This window comes from Anthonomus grandis, chromosome 11 (assembly GCF_022605725.1).
Source record: "Anthonomus grandis grandis chromosome 11, icAntGran1.3, whole genome shotgun sequence".
Taxonomy (NCBI): domain Eukaryota; kingdom Metazoa; phylum Arthropoda; class Insecta; order Coleoptera; family Curculionidae; genus Anthonomus; species Anthonomus grandis.
Window position 1 is genome coordinate 25,707,728 of NC_065556.1, and position 20,651 is coordinate 25,728,378.

The following is a 20,651-nucleotide window of genomic DNA, read 5'->3' on the forward strand; positions in this document are numbered from 1 at the left end:
TGAAGACTAAACCTCTCCCTGCGGAACCACAACCTAAGAATCCAGATATTTCCGAAACTGTTACTATGATAGGTTTGAACCCCAAACAACATGTGTCGAGAACACTTTCCAGAATATTTTGCTTTATGTTTCATCCAAATACTGCCACTAGTTCATGAGATTTTGGTCTTTGAAGTGAGTGGTTACCTCGAAGACCATACTTTCTCTCTCTCGAATAAAACCTCGAACACATTTAAACTCTCCATTAAATTTGTTGATATATTTGCCTCTAATCCTGGGTGAAACCTAACCAAACATTCCCAATAAGTCAAAAAAAATGTCAAGCACCACCAAGATTTTCAAACAAAACTCCTTTATTTCGCAAAACCAGGACATAGACGAGCTACAATTCGATCAAACAGTCATTTTAAATGAAGCATACATCTCCAAAGTCCCTTTTGTGGAATACATCCAGGAAGAGGAACAAGACGAGCCATATGATGAAGTTTATCCGTTCGTAAACTCTTACTACAGCCACATAGAAGACGCTGACCCTTTAAGCAAAGTGAATGCTGTCCTCGCCAAACCGGAAATCCTCGAGAACCAAAGGGAGAAGTATTTGGATTTGTCTGGACCCACTTACGACGCTTACTCAGAACGTGATGCTCAAATAAGATATTTACAATCTCGTCCGTTATGTTTCATCATACTGGGCAAACCTGACATTGGCCAGCAAGAACTCGGAAGAGAACTGGCCAATTTTTGGAAATGTGTCTATATAGAACCCCAGACCCTTATAGAGGAAGAAATAGAATCTGGATCAAAGACCGGAGAGTGTATTGACTTTAATTTGAGACTAGGGCGGGCGGTAGGGATCGATGTAATACTCAAATTGGTGAAGAAGAAGGTCGAGTCGGCAACGGCCAAGCACAGGGGGTTCGTCTTATGTGGTTTGCCAGTTATTTCAAATGACCTGTATCAGGATGATCCAGTGACCACTGAATCTGCCATTTTTGCCGCTAAGGAGGTTTTCCAGGATATTTTTGATAAAAGTATTGGGGAGTCAGGAAAAACAGGTGAGTCAATTCATCGGTTCGTCTCTGTCCAAGATTACTCGAGTGATTCTCCTTATTGGTGTGTTGCTTCTAAAAGATGCCATAGCCCTGTCTTTTTCTAGCATCATCACTTTTTTGCGTCTCTCTTTCTCTAGTTGCAGAGTCTTGATGAGTAGCACATGTCTCTTGCAGTAACTGTTCTACATATCCATCTCCTCTCCTTATTATACAAAATTAGATTTTTGGAAAAAGAAGTGAGTTGAGTCAACAGAAACTCATTGAGCCCCATTCTTCTGTTCATCTCTCTCTAAGATCCTAAAGTTTCCTGATCCATAATCCTGCCCCTCTCAATTATCATTACTTTTTTGCATCTCTCTTTCTCTAGTTGCAAAGTCTTGATGACTACCACTTGCTTCTTGCAGTAAATCTACATACTCATCTCCTCTACTTATAACACAAAAATAATTTTTTTCCAGATCCTCCTCCAGGACCTCCATCATCAAAACCAAACAGCGAACACACCTCCACCCAAGGCGGGTCAAAAAACACCGAGAGCAGCACCCAGGGCAACTCCACGTCCACCATGAGCGACCAAGAGACGACTTTTAACAAAAACTACCAGCAGCAGCTGGATTTCTTGTTTGCTTTAATGCAAGACCCATATTTCATCATCTACATCCATTGTGGCACCATGGACGTCCTGAGCAAGAGAGACAGCTATCGCTTCGACGTTACTTCTCGTGAAATGATCGATCTGCAGCGCAGAAGGTACAACAGCATCTTGAGCAACCTCCCTGAGGAAGAACGTGTCGGTTTTGTAGACGATACGTCCGAGAACGATTTATTGAATGAAGAGTTTAGGTTAAGCTCCTTGGTGAAGCTTCCGCGTGACTTTAAGGCGAACGTTTCGACGCAACTGGACCAGTACTACTATGTGGCATTCAATTTTATCCAAGACAGAATCCTGGCGCATAGTCCCGAGTACTACTTGCGTGTAGACGGGCGCACTTGCATCACCAGGATGTTCAGCATCATCAAATCCAGACTGCAAGTGATGAACGTGCAACCGGCATTGATCCCTTATCGTTTAATCGATCCTGACTTGGAGATGTACTACAAAACTGTGACCATACTAGGAGAAGATCCTGACGGATCACAAGCTGATCCAGACGAATCCAAGAACGTCACACCTGAGGAATGCTTCAAGCAGTTCAGAAGACGTCACGCGCCAAGTGAGTCATACTTGTGGAGTTTGAGCCCATGGGAGGTTTTATGCCCGGTTTCAATGACCATGGGCAGAATCATCAAAGGCAGCGCCAAGTACCCAGTGCAGTTTATGAACAAGATATTCTTCCTAGCAGACGAGGAGGCTTATAAGAAATTCTACGAGAACCCTCGCCCCTACTTGTTGCCACCCTACCCGAGAACCACTTGCAGAATTTTCATTTTTGGTCCGAAACTGAGCGGACGTACAGCCTTATCCCATTGCCTCGCATATTACTTGGACGCCACAGTACTTTCAGTGGACAAAATGTTGGAACAGTTCATGAAGCAGCGCCAAGGCGAGTACCTGGAACAATTACGCAAAAAAGCCATCCAAGAGGGAATCGCTTTGCTCAACCAAAAACGTAAGGCGGAAGTCGAATCTTTGGAGAAGGAACGAGTGGAAAAGATCAAAGAGTGGGTCAAAGCGGTGATCGAACTCCTGCAGCAAATGTCTGCTATACAAGACGAACTGGAGCGCGAAGAAAAGAAGGAGAAGCTGGAGATCTCCTCTTTTCCTATGGCAATGAAACGGGTGCAAACCGCCGACGTGATTGAAGACTCGGAGCAAGCGGTTGCTCTGAGTAAAATCCGTGAGCAGTTGCAAGAGATGTGCGTGCCCATATACAAACTAGATATTCCCGTTTGGAAATCGTATATCACTGAACGGAAGAAGCTTTTGCAGCATTTACCTGCTGAGCTCGCGCAAAAGCACCATGCCCAACCTGCTAACCAGCGAGACCAATTCGTCAAGGATTACGTAAATGAAGTGCTGGCAAACGCTGGATTAGACAGCCTCCAAATAACCGGCGGTAGCATCAGAGATATGTTCATAGAGCACATTTTAGAGGCAGAAGAGAGTTTCCAGAAAAAGGGTTATGGTCCTGGTGGCTGGATCATTGACGGGATGATGTTAAACTTGAAGATTCTTCAGGATTTCGCTCCAGATTATTTGGGAGATGACGTCATTGTCCTTAGGGACGACGGGAGCTTTTTGGAGAATAACTTTAAGGAGCGCACAAGCACCTTTTTTAGGGACTACAAGGGGTTTTTTAAGGAGATCGGCCTGGATGACGTGGCTTGGAGGTGTGCCTCTGAGATGTCCACTCAGTCCTACAAAGAGGGGATGGCAAAGGGGTTTTTAACGGAAATTTTGGAGCATCAAGAGTTCTACGACCCTCCTGATGACGACTCTCTTGAGCCCAGAGTGATCGAGTACAAAATAAATCTCGAAAGGTTCACAAGAGAGTGGAGGGACATTGAAAGGTTTTACTTGGAGCACCAGATAACCCCAATTGAAATTGACCTTGCAGGGAAATCCTTGCCGGAGCTGTTTCATTACACCATAAAAACCCTTGAGGCTAAGTATAATTATAAAGCGAAACCCTTGACTGAAGAGGACCGGGCAGAAGAAGTGATGACCCTAGATCACTCGATGTCCGAGCATTTTGGGGAAGAAGATACCACTTTGGTGGAACTGAAACCTGATGTGAGTGAAACTTTACGCAAGTATGGAGAAACTTTAGACTTCTGTCCAGTGAGTTTTATTGAACACTTTGTCTTGTGGCGCGGTAAAGAAGACTTTGCTGTCAAGTATAATGAGAAGGTCTTCCTCATGGCCACAGCTGAAGATATGCAGAAATTCCTCGCTGACCCTCTGAAATATTTACCTCAAGGGTACACCACGAAATTTCCACCCCTAAGAGTGTGTGTCCTAGGGGTATCTGGCTGTGGCAAGTCACGCGTGGCCAAAAAAATATCAGAAAACTACGGATTAATTTATCTGGACTATGACGAAATACTAAAAAACCACTTTGGGGTGCCAACAGAAGAGACCCTCTTCAGCACCAAAAATCCGCTACTACTATCCTACTTAAACTCCCAATCTGCTTTACCAAAAAATCTTACTCCAGACGTCTCCCACTACTGGCTCAAAGAACCTTTCAGAACCCACGGGATAGTACTGGATAATTTCCCCAAAACCCATTTTGACGTAGACCTAATGATCGCTCAGAAACTGATCCCCGATGTGATCCTGTACCTCCAAGCGGACGACATTTATTTGAAAACGAAAATCCTCGATATGAACCTGAAAACGTGGCAAGAAGAGATGGAGAAGCAACGAATAGAGAACGAACAGAAGCACAGCAAGGCGTTGGAAAGATGGCGCGAGAAACGCTCCTTAAGGTTCAACGAGCTCATAGAAGAGCGAAGAGAAGTCAGGTACAATACCGCAAAAGTGAAAACCTCTGAACAAGCCAAATCAGACACGGAAGACTTAAAAGGGGTTTCTTTGGTCAGCTTTGATTCAGTGGCGGACCAACAGGATATTGATGAAGTAAACAAGATCCTGGACAACGAGTTTCCTGCCATCATTTATGACACCCCCGTGGAACAACCGGAAGTTTTCATTTCAAAGACTGAACCAGTGATTTACAGTAAAATTCAAGCTGACATTGCTGCTATAAGCCTTATAAGGGACAAATGCTTGAGAGAGACCATCAATTTCCAAGAGACCCCTTTGAACTTGGACCATATAGACAAAACTGAGATGGCAACGTTCTTGATGATTGATCCATTAAAGTTCCGCAGCTTCGAAGCATGCTATGAGGTATCATTGGAAATGGCTGAGCAGCTTTTGAGCCTCGGCTATATGTTCTTAAGTAAGTTTGGGAAGTTTTGCCCTGTGCAGTACTACAACCAAGAGATCCCTTATCAGATGTATCGGGTGGCTGAGGACAATGGGGAGTTATACGCAATCATTCATAGGAGCTACATATACTTCATAGTAAGTGCTGAGTCAAAAGAGCTGTTTAAAAAAGACCCTCTGAAGTATATTAATGTGAAGTTTAATCTACCACTGCTAAGCTATAAAGTGGCAGTGACAGGACCTCCGAAGTGTGGTAAAACCACCTTATGCCAAAGGATCCGGAGGGAGTTAGGGTTCGAAGTGGTTTCAAGAGGTCAGGCAGCCAGATACGTCTTGAAGTACCTCTTCCAATCGGACTTGGCAAAAAACATGGAATCAGTACTAAGAAAAGGCTGGGAGCTCACTGATGAGATGGTCATAAGATCGGTGGAGGCGGCCACTATCACTCCTAAAGCTATCACTCAAGGGGTAGTCTTTGACGGCTTTCCAAACAACTTAAATGAAACCAGACATCTGGCTTATATGGATTTGGTGCCCAATTTGGTCATCGACTTAATAGCCACCAAAAATCAGGTTGCTCAATGCTTAAGCAACGATACAGAAGGAAAAAATGGCATACCAAAGTTGGGAAGACGGTTTATCTGTCATTTGTACGCCCAATGGGCCAACGAATCCTCCAGTTTCCGCAAATGGTTCGACGAGGAATACCAGGCGACGGTGCGCCTGCCCATCGATAAGTCCTTGTGGGACTTATGGAATGAAAGCAAAAAGTACATCCTGAGCACCATATTCGAAATCAATCACTATTATAAGAATATCATGCAAGATTGGCCGTTGCGTTTGGGAAACTTGCTGGTGACCCCCTTGGAGTTCATTGAGCGTCAGAGTGCCTTCAAAAGTTACTGTCCGGTGTGTTTACACTTGACCAATAGCTTACTGAATGGCGGAGAGCCTCCTGATAGAACTGGCGTGGTCCAGTATAGAAATCATTTTTACTGGATATGCCAGGAGCATATCGAGGTGTTCCTGAAAACCCCTGAACTGTATTTACCGCCGTATAATAAACACAAGATGCCCCCGAGCGTCCCCAAGAAGGTCACATTTATTGCTATGCCCCTTAACGTCTACGAAAATGGGGCCTGCGCGGTCTGTTATAAAATCCAAAGGATTCTCACTGAAGGAAAGCTTACTTTGGCGGTCACGTACGATGATAAAGTGTATTTGTTTGACACCAAGGAGTGTTTCAATGATTTCATGAGAAGCCCCACGAAATTCTTGCTAGGAATCGAGTTCAAAGCCCCTAATTATCCTGAATTAAAGTACAGAGAATTACCAATTTTAGGCCTTCTGGAGCAATATGTTGCAAAGTATATCGTGCAAGGATTATGCCAAATTACCAAGAGAAGACCGGTGCTGCCTGGACTAAGCATTTCAGCTTCGGCCCTAATAGGCTTAGGGCTTTTTTTGAAAGTGAAAAATGAACAACCCAGCCAACTGAGGCCGTACTATGAAGAAGGGATGCGACTGTACAACCAGAGGAGAGAAAATCTTATAAAATATCTGGACATGATGAAATATTACAGAAATCCTTATGTGCACTATGAGGAGCCTTTGCCTCCTTTTGTGTTACCTCCGCCCACTCCAAAGACTCCAAGTGTGACCACCGTGGTGTCCAGGATTGTCGATGAATGTGTTGATAATATGAAGTTTTTTGAAAGGGCCGATAGTTATCAGGACACTTTTGAGGAATAGTTAGGTGTACTGTATTAGTGATATTAGAGTTTTATGGAAAAGATACTTATTTTCATTAGGGTCGATGGTGCAGAAAGGAAAATTCTCCGCTGCAGCGGAACTCTTGGTCAGCACGTTGAAAAACGTCGATTTTCCAACGTTCGGTACTCCAACGATGCCAACTTTCAAATTGGTGCCCACACGACCGATCATCGGTTTCCTCTCTGGTTCTTGGACCTTTTTGGGTGGCATACTAAAAGTAAAAAAAAAAATAATTACAGTTAGAAAATGTAATTCTATTTTTGGTAAATAGTCAATTGGACTATATATGAGTGATGTCCTCAAATGCCTGGAAGAACCAAATTATTAAGTTCTTCCAGGCAATTGGATTAAATGAGCTTTAATTTGATGTATAACTAAGGGGGTTGATAGGAGAAATTGAGAAAGAAAATTAGGGTAGAACTTAGGGGGGGGTTAGATCAGGTGTTCCAGGAACTAATTTTTAAAAAAATCCGAAAATTTCGAAAATATGGCCACGATGTTTATATCATTGGAAAGGGATTTAACTGAGCCTTTAAGTTGATGTATACCTAGTTAATCTAGTAGGTAAATCTATGATAGAGGAATTAGGGTGGACCTAAGGGAAGGTTAGATGAGGTGTTCCTGGAAGTAATTTAAAACTATTTACGGAAATTTTGGGAATATGACCATCATGTTTGTATATTTAAACTTTAAAATTGTAAGCATACATCACACAACTTTTTATACAGCAAAAATATTATATTGTTAAAAAATTAGTCGAACACCACATATTATTATGTATAATGCCTTTTATGGTTCCATCTATCATTATTTCTTGTGCAACTTCAACTTTTACATATTCAATTTTTATGATATTACAATTTGTATTGTAGAACATGAGTAATATCCTCAACTGCCTGGAAGAACCAAATTATTAAGTTCTTCCAGGCAATTGGATTAAATGAGCTTTAATTTGATGTCTAATGGGGTTGATAGGAGATTTTTACGGAAATTACGGTAGAACTTAGGGGGGGTTAGATCAGGTGTTCCTTGAAGCAATTTTGAAAAAATTCCAAAAATATGGCCACGATGTCTATATCATTGGAAAGGGAATTAACTGAACCTTTAAGTTGATGTGTAATTAATCTAATAGGTAAATCTATGATAGAGAAATTAGGGTGAACCTAAGGAAAGGTTAGATCAGGGTTCCTGGAAGGAATTTAAAAATATTTACGGACATTTTGGGAATATGGCCATCATGTTTGTATATTTAAACTTTAAGTTTGTGAGCATACATCACACAACTTTTTATACCTACAGCAAACATATTATATTGTCAAAAAATTAGTTGTACACCCATATTATTATGTATAGTTCCTTTTATGGTTCCATCTATCATTATTTCTTGTGCAACTTTAACTTTTACATATTAAATTTTTATGATATTACAATTTGTATTGTATAACATGAGTAATGTCCTCAACTGCCTGGAAGAATTAAATATTTAAATTCTTCCAGGCAATTGGACACTAATATGGCGCCCATCGGCCATTTCGAAATTTAAAACTGTCATTCTTATGTCAAAAGAAATCATTTATCTGTCACTATAAGCCACGCCTTATTGAAAAACTAACAGGTATAGTGCTTGTCATATTACTGGATAACTGACCCAGTTTATAAAGGGGAGAAGTAATAATTTAATTACTATTTAATGTTTTCCCAATTTAGCGTGCATCCGCCATTTTGAAATTCGCAACTGTCACCTTTATGATTGCAAAAAGACAGGTCAACTGTCAATAAGCCACGCCTTAATTGAAATAAAACAAAGGGAAGGCGGCATTTTTTAAGTTAGCAAAAAAATTGACAGATATTACTGATGACGTCACGATTGATTGATACAGTGGCGTAGCTAAGTGGTTTCTAGGGAGCGATTACGCTGATAGACCGTACAGAAAAAAAAAGAGTTAAAATAGACAAGAATTTTCCAGTATTAAAACGTCTGGCTGTACATTCTCGCAAATAACAGACATTAACTTGCGCAACTTAATTTCCACAAAACGGCAATTTTCAATCTGATAGGGGGGCTTTTTTCGCCCGTCCCGGACCGCACAAAAACGGCCCTAATGACCGACTCGGAGCGGTACTAAACCCGCAATTTTAAATTTACTAGTAATCCCCTCGCTTTTTATTAATATAATTTAACCTGCCACTGCCCTTAGGCCGCATACTGCAAAACATATAGTTTGTGATTTTACCGATTTAATCAATAAAATTGTTTAGAAGGGAAAAAATTTCCGTGCGGGGGGGGAGGGAGCCATTATAGCCCTACGCCGCTGCCTTAGGGATACAGTTTAGAAGCACGGGCGGTGGTTGCCGCGGCGTTTACTAGATGGCGCTACTAGTATCAGGGATTTAATTTCGGTGTAATTTAATCTTCCAAGAATATTTTAAGAATTATTAACTATTGGTGCCTTATGGCCTAATAAGGGAATTATATTATGGAAGCTTAATTTTCATAACAAGGCCCTTTTAAGCCAAGAGTTTGGTTGTAACTGAGCCCTTGAAGAACATGCATATGCCCACGTTTAGCACCAGTTCTTGCTTTAAAAAACCCTCCGTATACCCTAAAATTCACCTTAAAAAGACCAATATGTACTTACGTGTAGTTTTTAACTTAAAAAGGTCACAATTCACTAAATAGATGGACACAAAACGAAAACAACACAAGCATCCGCAAAAAAAGGTTATGTTGTCACGTCACTGTCACAGTTGACTGGGAGTGTCTAATGCTATTGCTCCCGGACATTTAAAAAGCCGCGATATTCACACTTAACAAATCACGTTTTTTTTGTGCATCTTTTGCTCGTTCCCAGCCATTAAGTCATTACCGTAACCAATGATTTTAAATCCAAAAAAATTATTCAGCCTTGGCTGCCCATAGGCTAAGCCCCAGGATAATTTCTGCATATTTTTCAAATTAAATTAACTATCTAGAAAAATCTTATATTCCGGTAGCGAAATTTATTCCGCATTTATAACAATTTAATTACGCCTTTACGTGGTTGCTTCTTCCCCATTAAAGTTTCAATAATATAATATTAGACCGTCTTGGATTCTCGCCGCACCGACTGAATTATTTTAAATAATTGTTTTTTAATACTATACTTATATGGCATGGCTGCTGTCTAATTTCGCAGAGGAGTATAGTAATTCTAATATACTATTTCCTATTATTTAATGTTAAATTATATGTTCCGTAACGATAGTAAATATGGAAAGGATGTGCCGATTTGTTCTGGGAATAACCGCGAGAGTTCTTGAGGCTACCATATACCCTCTAGGGGTGTGTGTCTTGAACTTGACTTAAACGGTTAAGGGAAGGATGTAAAGAGAGTGCAGTAACTGAGATACCTCGATATAATGTTTGATGATAAATTATTATTGGATGAACCTGTTAATTACTTAAGTTGCAAATGTTAAATTACGTAACGTTTGTTCCAGAACTATCAACATAACTTCAGGTGTCCCTGAGGGCACGCATCTTGCTCCATTACTCTTTAATTTATTTCTTAACGATATATTGAAATGTTTTCTTCAGGCAGTGAAGGCTGAGGTGGTTTTTCAAGACCATAGAACCATAATGGTTTTTTACCATGGTGCAGCGATGGTACTGCTACTGAAAGGGTGGATCTTATAAGAGATTTGGAAGCACACGTTGATCTGAAAATGACAGAAACACAATACTCCACCATCGTCTGCTCTTCCTACTTTACAACTTACATCACCCATCAATCTCAACATTCCATAGGAAATAGAGAGTTATAGTTAACCTTATAATAAGTCTTGATCTTGTAAGAAAGTTCTTTGATATTTGAACTAATCACAGAGTCACAGAGTTCTTCAAACATCACACGGAAATTCCTGCAGAGCCGGTCTTTGGGTTCTTCTAGTCGGTTAAGCAGCAACGAACGTCGCTCTTCTCCATTGGGCACGATTGTTGACTATCTCTTCCCAGTTGTTTTCCAATAGCTTTAAATCATCGTGGACGACATCTTTGAAGCGAAAAACATCTTGTCGGACTTGCATTGTCTTATTTATTTAATGTAACACGAGTAATGTAACACTGCACAGTTTACACTTGATAACGGTTGGAGATACTTACCAACCGAAACGTCGTGTTACATTAAATAAATAAGACAATGCAAGTCCGACAAGATGTTTTTACTGTACCATTGTCTACCACCTTCAAAAACATCTTTGAAGCGTTTGTTTTGGCCTCCCGGCCTCCTTGCACCTTTTGTTAGTTCTCCATACAAAAGAGATTTTGGTAAGCGCCGTTCGTCCATTCTGTATACATGACCCAGCAATTTCATTCTTGCCCTTCGTACCATAGTGTCAATATTTATACAGTTTGATCTTTGCAGAACCTCATTATTAGAAACTTTATGAAACCATCTGATTCTCATCATTTGTCGCAGTTGCCGTTGCTGAAATTGTTCAAGAGCCTTTATATGTCGTCTGTATGGGATCCATGATTCGCAGCCATATAATAGCGTTGATACAATTATTGCTCTATATACTGCCGTTTTCGTTTTAAGACTCAGATTATGATTGTAAAACACTCGATCCTTAAGACTCCAATACGCTTTTGATGCAGAGCTAATTCTGTTTGCTATTTCGTCGTCTATGTTTAGTTTTGTACTAAATACGCTACACTCTTAAAAATAGGTGAATAAAAATTCAACAATTGTATAGATTTTACATACAATTTGATTCTGGAAATGGTACAGAATCAATTTGTGTAGAATTTCTCCATGCTATTGTGTTTAAACAACTGTGGTTTTATAATCAAGAAATTGTGTATCAATTTGATTTATTTTATTGTATATATAGTACACTATTTGTGTACTTAAATTCGACAATATTTTATATTTATTTAATATAATTGTTCAGTAAATAAGCAAACTCTTAGTGTTTTTTTAACATGGTATGTACAGAAAAAAAACACAATTTGTGCATTTTAAATACACACGTTAGTGTAGGTTGGTTTTACAATATATTTTATTTTCTTTCATTTCAACTATAAAATTTTATTACAAATTGTGTATATTAATACTATATATTGTTTTATAAATTTTAATATAGTGTAGGTTACTTATTTTAGGTTTGTATATCAAATTAACATAAGAACTGGAGTTTTTTATTACAATGTTTTGTATTTATATTCATAAAAATTTAAAATACATTTTAGAGAATTTCGTCATAAATCTGTGTAATAATAAATTTTAGGGCGCCTGGGAAAAACAGGATAGGTCATAATTTGATTAAAATAAAATAAGTGTTGTAAAAAATGGCAAATAAGTGAGGCCCAATGTTTGGTAAGAAAAGAAGTCATATTAGAAAAATACAGATTGAATATGTATTTTCCTAATTTGACTCTTATTTTCCATATTGACTGTTTTTCCACAGTACTCTAACATTTATGTTTTATAAAAATGTTAGTTGTATAGGTAGGGTAAAAAAATTCACTTGTTTTAAAGATACATTTTTTTATTTAAATACCTTTTAAAAAAGTACATATAACCTGCACAACAAAATAAAAAAACTTTAGTAGTAGTATTACAAATACACATTAGAAACGCAAATAGGAACTTAAAATGGAAATTCTTAGTTGTAAAAACAGGATTTTAACCTAAAGGCTAATAAACACATACATTTATGTGCAGGGTCATTTTTTATATTTGCGTGCCCATAAATAGGGATAATGTAAGTGATAGAGAAAAACTTTTTATACAAAAGTTGCATACTTTTTTCCGTATTATCTTCTAGATTTGTAAAAAAAAAACAAAAGCGCATTGCAAAGTTATATCACTAATATTAACCCCTGTATATGGACTCGCAAATATAAAAAATGAGCCTGTACATATGTATGTCGTTACTTAACATCTACAGTATATCAGGCGGGTAATTGTTAACAAAACAACAATCATTTACTGCTATCAATTTTTTTTTTAACGCATGGTGTTGAAAATTGCACTTTTCATAACTTAAGGAGGCTTTAGAGCTAAGTCTGTTAAAAATAGAAAAAAAACCTTAGAAATCATTAAAAAAGTTTAAACTAAAAACACGAAATGGAAAATTGAAATCTGTTTTTTCTTCATAACAGAATTAGCTTTAGATCCCTTTTAAAGTCATAAAAAGTGCCATTTTCAACACCTTATATTAAAAAAATAGTTAACAAGTATGACATTTATGATACATGAAAATTTTTAACATTTTATGTAGAATTTAAAAATGTGTTGACTATAGGGTGGTTGGTTTACAATAAGTAAGGTTTTGGCATGTTTACATATACCGGATTTTCATATCCCATGGAAATCAAATGATTGTTATTTCGTTTTAAATCGCCCTTCATCAATTTATTTCAAAATCGCTTAATAAAAATAAATGATGAGTTACTGATTATATTGGGTATTACGTCACTTATAGCAAAAATCAATTTAGAAATATATTTAATTATAATATTCATAACAAAGTTAGGTAGGATATTGAAAAGAAGAAACGAGCTCAGAGATTAATAGATTGAACCTCAGCTCCTAGGTATATAAAAAAATCTATTATACCTCAAGTAAATTATTGTATTTAAAACTTATTGAACTTAAATTAAATTAAGTATATCGAACGGTATCGTTACATATTTAAGTTCATATTTCTTTTAAATACGTGAATAAGTCTATTTTCTTCTTCTTTTCAATAATTGTTGAGCGTGTGAGATAAAAATTTCTAAATTGATTTTTGCTATAAGTGACGTAATACCCAATATAATCAGTAACTCATTATGAATTCGTCACAACAATACAGATTTTACTTAAATCAAAGGTATGGGCCTAATTGTTTAGATATTTTTAGACGTTTAGAAAAAATGTATATTAAACTATCTCACAGTGAAAATAGTATAACATTTTTACATAAATGCAAAATTAATAATTTAATACCAAAATGCTTAAGATTACACACATCATACAAAAATAATAAAACATATAAAATCTTAGAAAGAGCAAGTAAAGCGTTATTAAGAGAAAGAATTCAATTTCATAGATATAATAAAATTAATTTAAATAATGAAATACAAAAATTAAAAAATAACTTATTTAATTTAGTTAATCAAAATGATTTCAATCATATATGTTTCTGTATAAATAATAGTTATTTAAATAATTTTCAAAAACAAAAACAAATTCACATAAATAAAATAAATCTACTTTATAATGAAAATATAAATCAAGAACTTTTAAACACAAATAATAATGATTTCATAAATAAAACTGTTATTAATTTGTCAGATAGAGTTTTATCTAATACAGAAAAACTTGTTCTTTCTAAAGGTCTTAATTACTCAATTACTCCAAAAATTCTGCCAAAATTAAATATCATTTCAGCTATAGAAAACGCAACGAAAGACTTACCAAGGGATCAACAAGATGAATTTAGAATTAGGGCAAAGATAGAAATTGAAAAACCAATTAAAATTAAACAAAATCTAAACTCTTTAGAATTAAAAGCTTTAAAAACACTTAAAACCGATAATAATATTAAAATACTTCCAGCCGATAAAGGTAATGCTACTGTTCTTTTAAATATTAACACTTATGAAAATAAATTAAATTTAATAATTAATGATGGCAATTATTCTAAATTATCTAAAGATCCTACAGAAAAAATTGAAAGACAAATTTATAATTTACTTAAAAAGCATAAAAACCAATTTTTTAATATTGATAGATTTAAATTAACTCCACATAATAGTAAATCACCACATTTTTATGGTTTACCAAAAATACATAAAATAAATGTTCCTTTAAGACCTATAGTTAGTAGCATAAATTCACCTACTCATCCTCTTGCAAAATATCTTTTAAATATCTTAACTCCATACACTAATAATTCTGATTCTTACATTAAAAATTCTCAACACTTTTTAGAAAAACTTTCTACAATTTCTTTTAACCCTCAGGATCTATTGGTAAGTTTTGATGTTGTAAGTCTTTTTACTAATGTTCCTGTTGACAAAACTTTAAATATTGTTAAAAATAAATTAGAGAATGATAATAATTTGGCAGAACGTACAACACTAAGCGTTAATACAATTTTAGAACTTTTAACCTATTGTGTAAAAACTACTTATTTTCAATACAATAATGAATTTTATCAACAAAACTTTGGTATGGCTATGGGTTCTCCTCTTTCACCAATTTTAAGTAATATATTTATGGAAAATTTTGAATCTGAAATTATTAATACATTTGATAAAAAACCTAAAATATGGTGGCGATATATTGATGATATTTTTTCAATATATCACCATAACGAAATAGATCTTATAAATTTTTTAAATTACATTAACTCAAAAGAATCTACTATAAAATTTACTCTTGAAAAGGAGGCTGATGGTCAGCTTCCTTTTCTTGATATTTTAATTAAAAAGGATTTACAAAATTTTGAAACTAGAATTTACCGTAAACCAACTCATACTAATAGATATCTTAATTTTAATTCTAATCATCCAATAATGGTAAAAAAAAGGAGTGGTAAAAAGTTTATATGATCGTGCACAAATTATTTGTAATAATCAATATTTAACAACTGAAAAAGATTTTATTAAAAATATCTTAATTCAAAATAATTATCCCAAAGAATTTTTAGAAAATTGCTTTAAAGAGTTTGATAATCCACGTATAAAATTGAATCAACCACTTTTTACGACAAATCTTATTTTACCATTTATTCCAGGTTTTTCTGATAAGATAAAAAGAATTGCTAAAAAATTTAATATAAGAACTATTTTTAAATCACAAAACACATTACGATACTTATTAACAAAAACTAAACCTTTCAATAAAAATGAATTTAATAAAAATGTAATCTATAAAATTCCTTGTATTTGTGGTAAATTTTGCATAGGTGAAACCTGTAGACCATTACCAAAAAGAATTAATGAACATAAATCTTACATAAAAAACAATGATTTTCAAAAATCAAAAATTACACAACATGCATTCGACAATAACCACAGAATAGACTGGAATGCTTCCTCAATTTTAGCAAAGGAACCAATTTCAAAATTACGTAAGCTAAAGGAAAGTGCATTTATAATGTTAAATGAAGATAAATGCTTAGCTACTTGTTCGGTTGATTTTCATAATACATGGATTCCTTTGCTAAAGAGAGAGGTAGATCAGGGTATTCTCAAAATTAATTAATGATTTAAAATATTTGATATTCATGTATTTTCTATGATTAATTTACATTAAGATCACACCCCTTTAATTTTTAAAAAAGTAACCTTTGAAAATTTTGTTATCTTTCAAAATAGTTTGTCAAACTATTAATAAACCGTCAAATCATATAAAAAAGTATATAAAGTATTTTCGAATTAGGAAGAAATTTTGATGAGACTGGATTACTAAAAATTTGAAAGATAAGTATATTTTATTTTTAGTTTAATTTAATTTTACTTTAATTACCTTGATAACGGTAGTAGATATAAATACCGAAACGTTGGTTCAAATTAGGTATTTTTAAAAAAAGTAGGTCTTCTTGTTGTATTTTATCGTTTTTTAATTATAATATTCATAACAAAGTTAGGTAGGATATTGAAAAGAAGAAACGAGCTCAGAGATTAATAGATTGAACCTCAGCTCCTAGGTATATAAAAAAATCTATTATACCTCAAGTAAATTATTGTATTTAAAACTTATTGAACTTAAATTAAATTAAGTATATCGAACGGTATCCTTACAGATTTAAGTTCATATTTCTTTTAAATACGTGAATAAGTCTATTTTCTTCTTCTTTTCAATAATTGTTGAGCGTGTGAGATAAAAATTTCTAAATTGATTTTTGCTATAAGTGACGTAATACCCAATATAATCAGTAACTCATTATGAATTCGTCACAACAATACAGATTTTACTTAAAAATAAATGACACAACAAAACGAAAAAACTTAAAAGAAATAGAAATACCTAATAGGAACGTAATTAGGAACTTAACGATAATTCTTATGTAGATACATACCTACATATTAACAACATACAGTTTTAAGCTAAGGGTTTTATTTACAGGTACATAATAATATGCTCCTGGAGTTGGTCCAATAAACCCCACTCCTTAACTTTATCTTCAACGAATATATCCATATTTTTCTTATGCAATTTTAACACTTTTAACACTTAATGAAACGAAAAAAACCTTAAAACAAATTAATGCCGGTCGATTGATTGAAGGACTGAAGAATGAACAGATGAACACCTGTGGCACTGGGAATTACAGCAATGCTGCCAAATCAAAGGTATCTTAAAGATTACACCGCCAATTAAAAAAGTTACGTTTCCTTTTTCCTTACGCGTGTTATTATCACGATATTATTTAAATAAATAAAATTAGAACTCATGCTGATTGGGCTTATTTTTAAATATCATATTAAATCATTTTCAATTAACAACTTTAAATCGACTGCAAATTTTGATGCACACCTTTACAACTGTTTAATCTTGAATCTGGCAACATTGACGCTAACAACGAAGTTCTAGCGGCAAAGGCAAGGGCGTCGGGCGCGTCCTCCTTTATACACAATTGTGTATTATAACTACACAATACATGTTTTAAAATTCTACAATTGTGAAGGGCTATTAGCAAGAATCTTTTTTAATCAACACAAGCCAGAATAAAAAATTAATTAAAAATTGTAGTAAAAATATACTTGGTTATTAGATTTTTTACCAAACTACATTGAATTAAAAAAAAAAATGTGGAATATTTATACACATTATCTTAATAATTAATATCCACTTATGGTGTATTAATTTAATATACAATAATTGTATGAAATATACACATTAAAACATACACAAAATGCCTAAGAATTTTTATACAGGACTGTGAGATATTATCTAACAATTGTGTATTAAAATTAAACATTTTTTTTTACACAACAAAATGTGAAAAAATCCATCAGGATTTTTCTGTGTGTACCTAGGTAGTTAAAGCGTTCAACTTGCTCCAAAGTCTCGCCATTGACCTGTATGAGCTGAGGATTATCTGATGCAGGAGTTATAAGAAGCTTGGTTTTTGACGTATTTAGTTTTAGACCTATGGCTATTGGTATGCCCAGGCATAAGAAGCAAGAATTTCCTGAAGAGTTTCTGCTGTGTAAAACGCACTCTTGTTCTAGCTCTAAGACGTTTTAAATTGAAAAGCCCTCCATCATATCTATATCTGATTCCAATCCCTCTAGCAGTTAGATTTCTGTCAACAATGATCGATAGCGCCGCAAGGAAAACATATTGAACAAAATAGGAGCCAGGACGCAGCCCTGCCTCTATTAAGGTTTATTATCGTTTTATGTCCGAAAGACATTTTGCTATGTACGAAAACAATTAAAATTGTTTTTGTTTTTTTTTTAATTTATTCATGTAGAATATACACGGATAATGTGTGTGTGTGTGTAGAATGTTTAAGTATTCAGGTAGATAATGACATATTTTTAAGGTACTTAAGTAAATTAGGGTTTACTGAAAAATACCGAAAAATTTAAAGAAACAAGCATCTGGAAATATTTAGGAAAATGTATTGTAATCCGTAACAGAAATTATTAAAGCTCCTTGGAAAATTGATAAATTACTGTTAGTAGTGCCTATGGAAGAAGTCAAGAAAGACTTTTGTAGCCTGAGAAAAATACAAATGCCAAGAATACAGAGCCTGGAAAAATTAAATACTCACTCTAATCTGTCCAACAAAAGTTTCACTAAAAAATATTACAAAAAATAACCACGCACTTAAATTGAATTAGAATTTACTTGACTGCCTCAAATAATCAAAAAATGTCTTTAATTACTTGAATTAAATAAGAAATCATTTTAACTGCCTGGAAAATGTTTAAAAGTGCCTTAAAAAAAATTGAACCAACTGGAAAAAATTACAAAAATTCCTTGGCTATGTGAAAATGATTTAAATGCCTGGAAAATTATTTATTAATAAAATTGTTGCTTCCTAGTGCCTGAAAAAAATCAAAATAATTTGGAACTGCCTTGGCTGCCTGGAAAAATTAAAAAATTAATCTAATCCTTAAAAGAATTTACAATATTATTACAACTGTTCCTGCAAGAAATTATTAAATAATATAATTACTGCTATAACCACCTAGAATAAGGAGAAATTAGTTACAAATAAAAAAGTACCTTAAAAAAATTTGAACCAACTGGAAAAAATTACAAAAATTCCTTGGCTATGTGAAAATGATTTAACTGCCTGGAAAATTATTTATGAATAGAATTGTTGCTTCCTAGTACCTGAAAAAAATCAAAATAATTTGGAACTGCCTTGGCTGCCTGGAAAAATTAAAAAATTAATTTAATCCTTAAAAGAATTTACAATATTATTACAACTGTTCCTGGAAGAAATTATTAAATAATATAATTACTGCTATAAGTACCTGGAATAAGGAGAAATTAATTACAAATAAAAAAGTACCTTAAAAAAATTTGAACCAACTGGAAAAAATTACAAAAATTCCTTGGCTATGTGAAAATGATTTAACTGCCTAAAAAATTAATTAATTGTTGCTCCCTAGTGCCCGAAAAAAATCAAAATAGTTTGGAACTGCCTTGGCTGCCTGGAAAAATTAAAAAATTAATTTAATCCTTAAAAGAATTTACAATATTATTACAACTGTTCCTGGAAGCAATTATTAAATAATATAATTACTGCTATAAGTACCTGGAATAAGGAGAAATTAATTACAAATAAAAAAGTACCTTAAAAAAATTTGAACCAACTGGAAAAAATTACAAAAATTCCTTGGCTATGTGAAAATGATTTAACTGCCTAAAAAATTAATTAATTGTTGCTCCCTAGTGCCCGAAAAAAATCAAAATAGTTTGGAACTGCCTTGGCTGCCTGGAAAAATTAAAAAATTAATTTAATCCTTAAAAGAATTTACAATATTATTACAACTGTTCCTGGAAGAAATTATTAAATAATATAATTACTGCTATAAGTACCTGGAATAAGGAGAAATTAATTACAAATAAAAAAGTACCTTAAAACATTTTTTAAGATGGCTGTCTGAAAATGACTCTCTATTTAATTTTAAAGTTAAAAAATTTAGTGCCTGAATAATACTAAGACACTTTCTTAGATCTTTGGATTTTTTTTAATTGTATGTAATTCCTGAAAGAATTTACAAAATTATTACGAGTGCCTGGAAAAATTAATGAATTGCTAGGAGTAGTGCCGTAATAGCTTAGAAAACAACAAATTATATTAAAAAAAGAGCCTAAATCTGCCTGAAAAAAAACATCACAAACAAGATTCTTGGCTCCTTGAAAAAATTGAAAACTTACTTTCATCCCTGAAATAATTATTAAATTTACTGTAACTACTTGACAAAATGTCTACAACTTAAATTAGAAATGATTGTATTGACCTAAAATATTTTCCAGGCAATTCCCTAATTATTTTAGCAATTTCCAGGCAGCCAAGGAAATTATCTTGCTTTTTCAAGATAGGTCCTGAATAAGCAAGCAAATATTCCAGATAGGTAGGGGCTACTCTTACTTTTATTTTTTTTTTATTTTTTAGCTATGCAGTTAATAAGTATTTAGGTAGTTAAGGATTTTTTCAAGTAAATCCGGATTGATTTCAAGTGGCTCAAAAACTATTTTGTTTATAACTTCAATTTCCTGAAAAAATGGATTAGGTCACATAAAAATCTTTGGATCTCTGGAAGTGCTTGGATAAATTGCTGTTAATGCCTAGAAGTAAATAGAAATACTTAAAAGTAATTTGAACTGTATTAAAAAACATCTTGAAAAAACAAACAAAATCCATGGATGCCTGAAAGAATTAGTGGCCTGAAATATATTTTAAAAAAAAAAAATATTTTTCAGGCA

General features: G+C 34.1%; 2 protein-coding genes and 1 long non-coding RNA gene across 4 annotated transcripts in view; 2 read left to right on the forward strand and 1 right to left on the reverse strand.

Annotated features, from left to right (window-relative positions):
• The window catches only part of LOC126741882 (obg-like ATPase 1), a 44,477-nt gene extending 35,003 nt beyond the window's left edge, over positions 1 to 9,474 (reverse strand). Inside the window, exons 1-2 of one of the 2 annotated variants that reach the window (XM_050448341.1) lie at positions 9,360 to 9,474; positions 6,750 to 6,931 (exon numbers count right to left, since the gene is read on the reverse strand). In XM_050448341.1, coding sequence (XP_050304298.1) covers positions 6,750 to 6,930 — 181 coding nt within the window. In that variant the 5' untranslated portion in view covers position 6,931; positions 9,360 to 9,474. Of the gene's footprint in view, positions 1 to 6,745; positions 6,932 to 9,359 lie in introns of both variants that reach the window. The other variant, XM_050448340.1, reaches the window with a different exon arrangement.
• LOC126741881 (adenylate kinase 9-like) lies at positions 207 to 8,150 on the forward strand. Its single transcript, XM_050448339.1, has 2 exons — positions 207 to 1,055; positions 1,511 to 8,150. The coding sequence occupies exons 1-2, from the start codon at positions 317 to 319 to the stop codon at positions 6,697 to 6,699; spliced, it is 5,928 nt and encodes a 1,975-aa protein (XP_050304296.1). The 5' UTR covers positions 207 to 316; the 3' UTR covers positions 6,700 to 8,150.
• Positions 9,475 to 15,665: 6,191 nt separating the features above from the next.
• The window catches only part of LOC126742224 (uncharacterized), a 30,484-nt gene continuing 25,498 nt past the window's right edge, over positions 15,666 to 20,651 (forward strand). The window contains exon 1 of the long non-coding RNA XR_007662508.1: positions 15,666 to 17,050. This is a non-coding gene — a long non-coding RNA (uncharacterized LOC126742224). The remainder of the gene's footprint in view (positions 17,051 to 20,651) is intronic.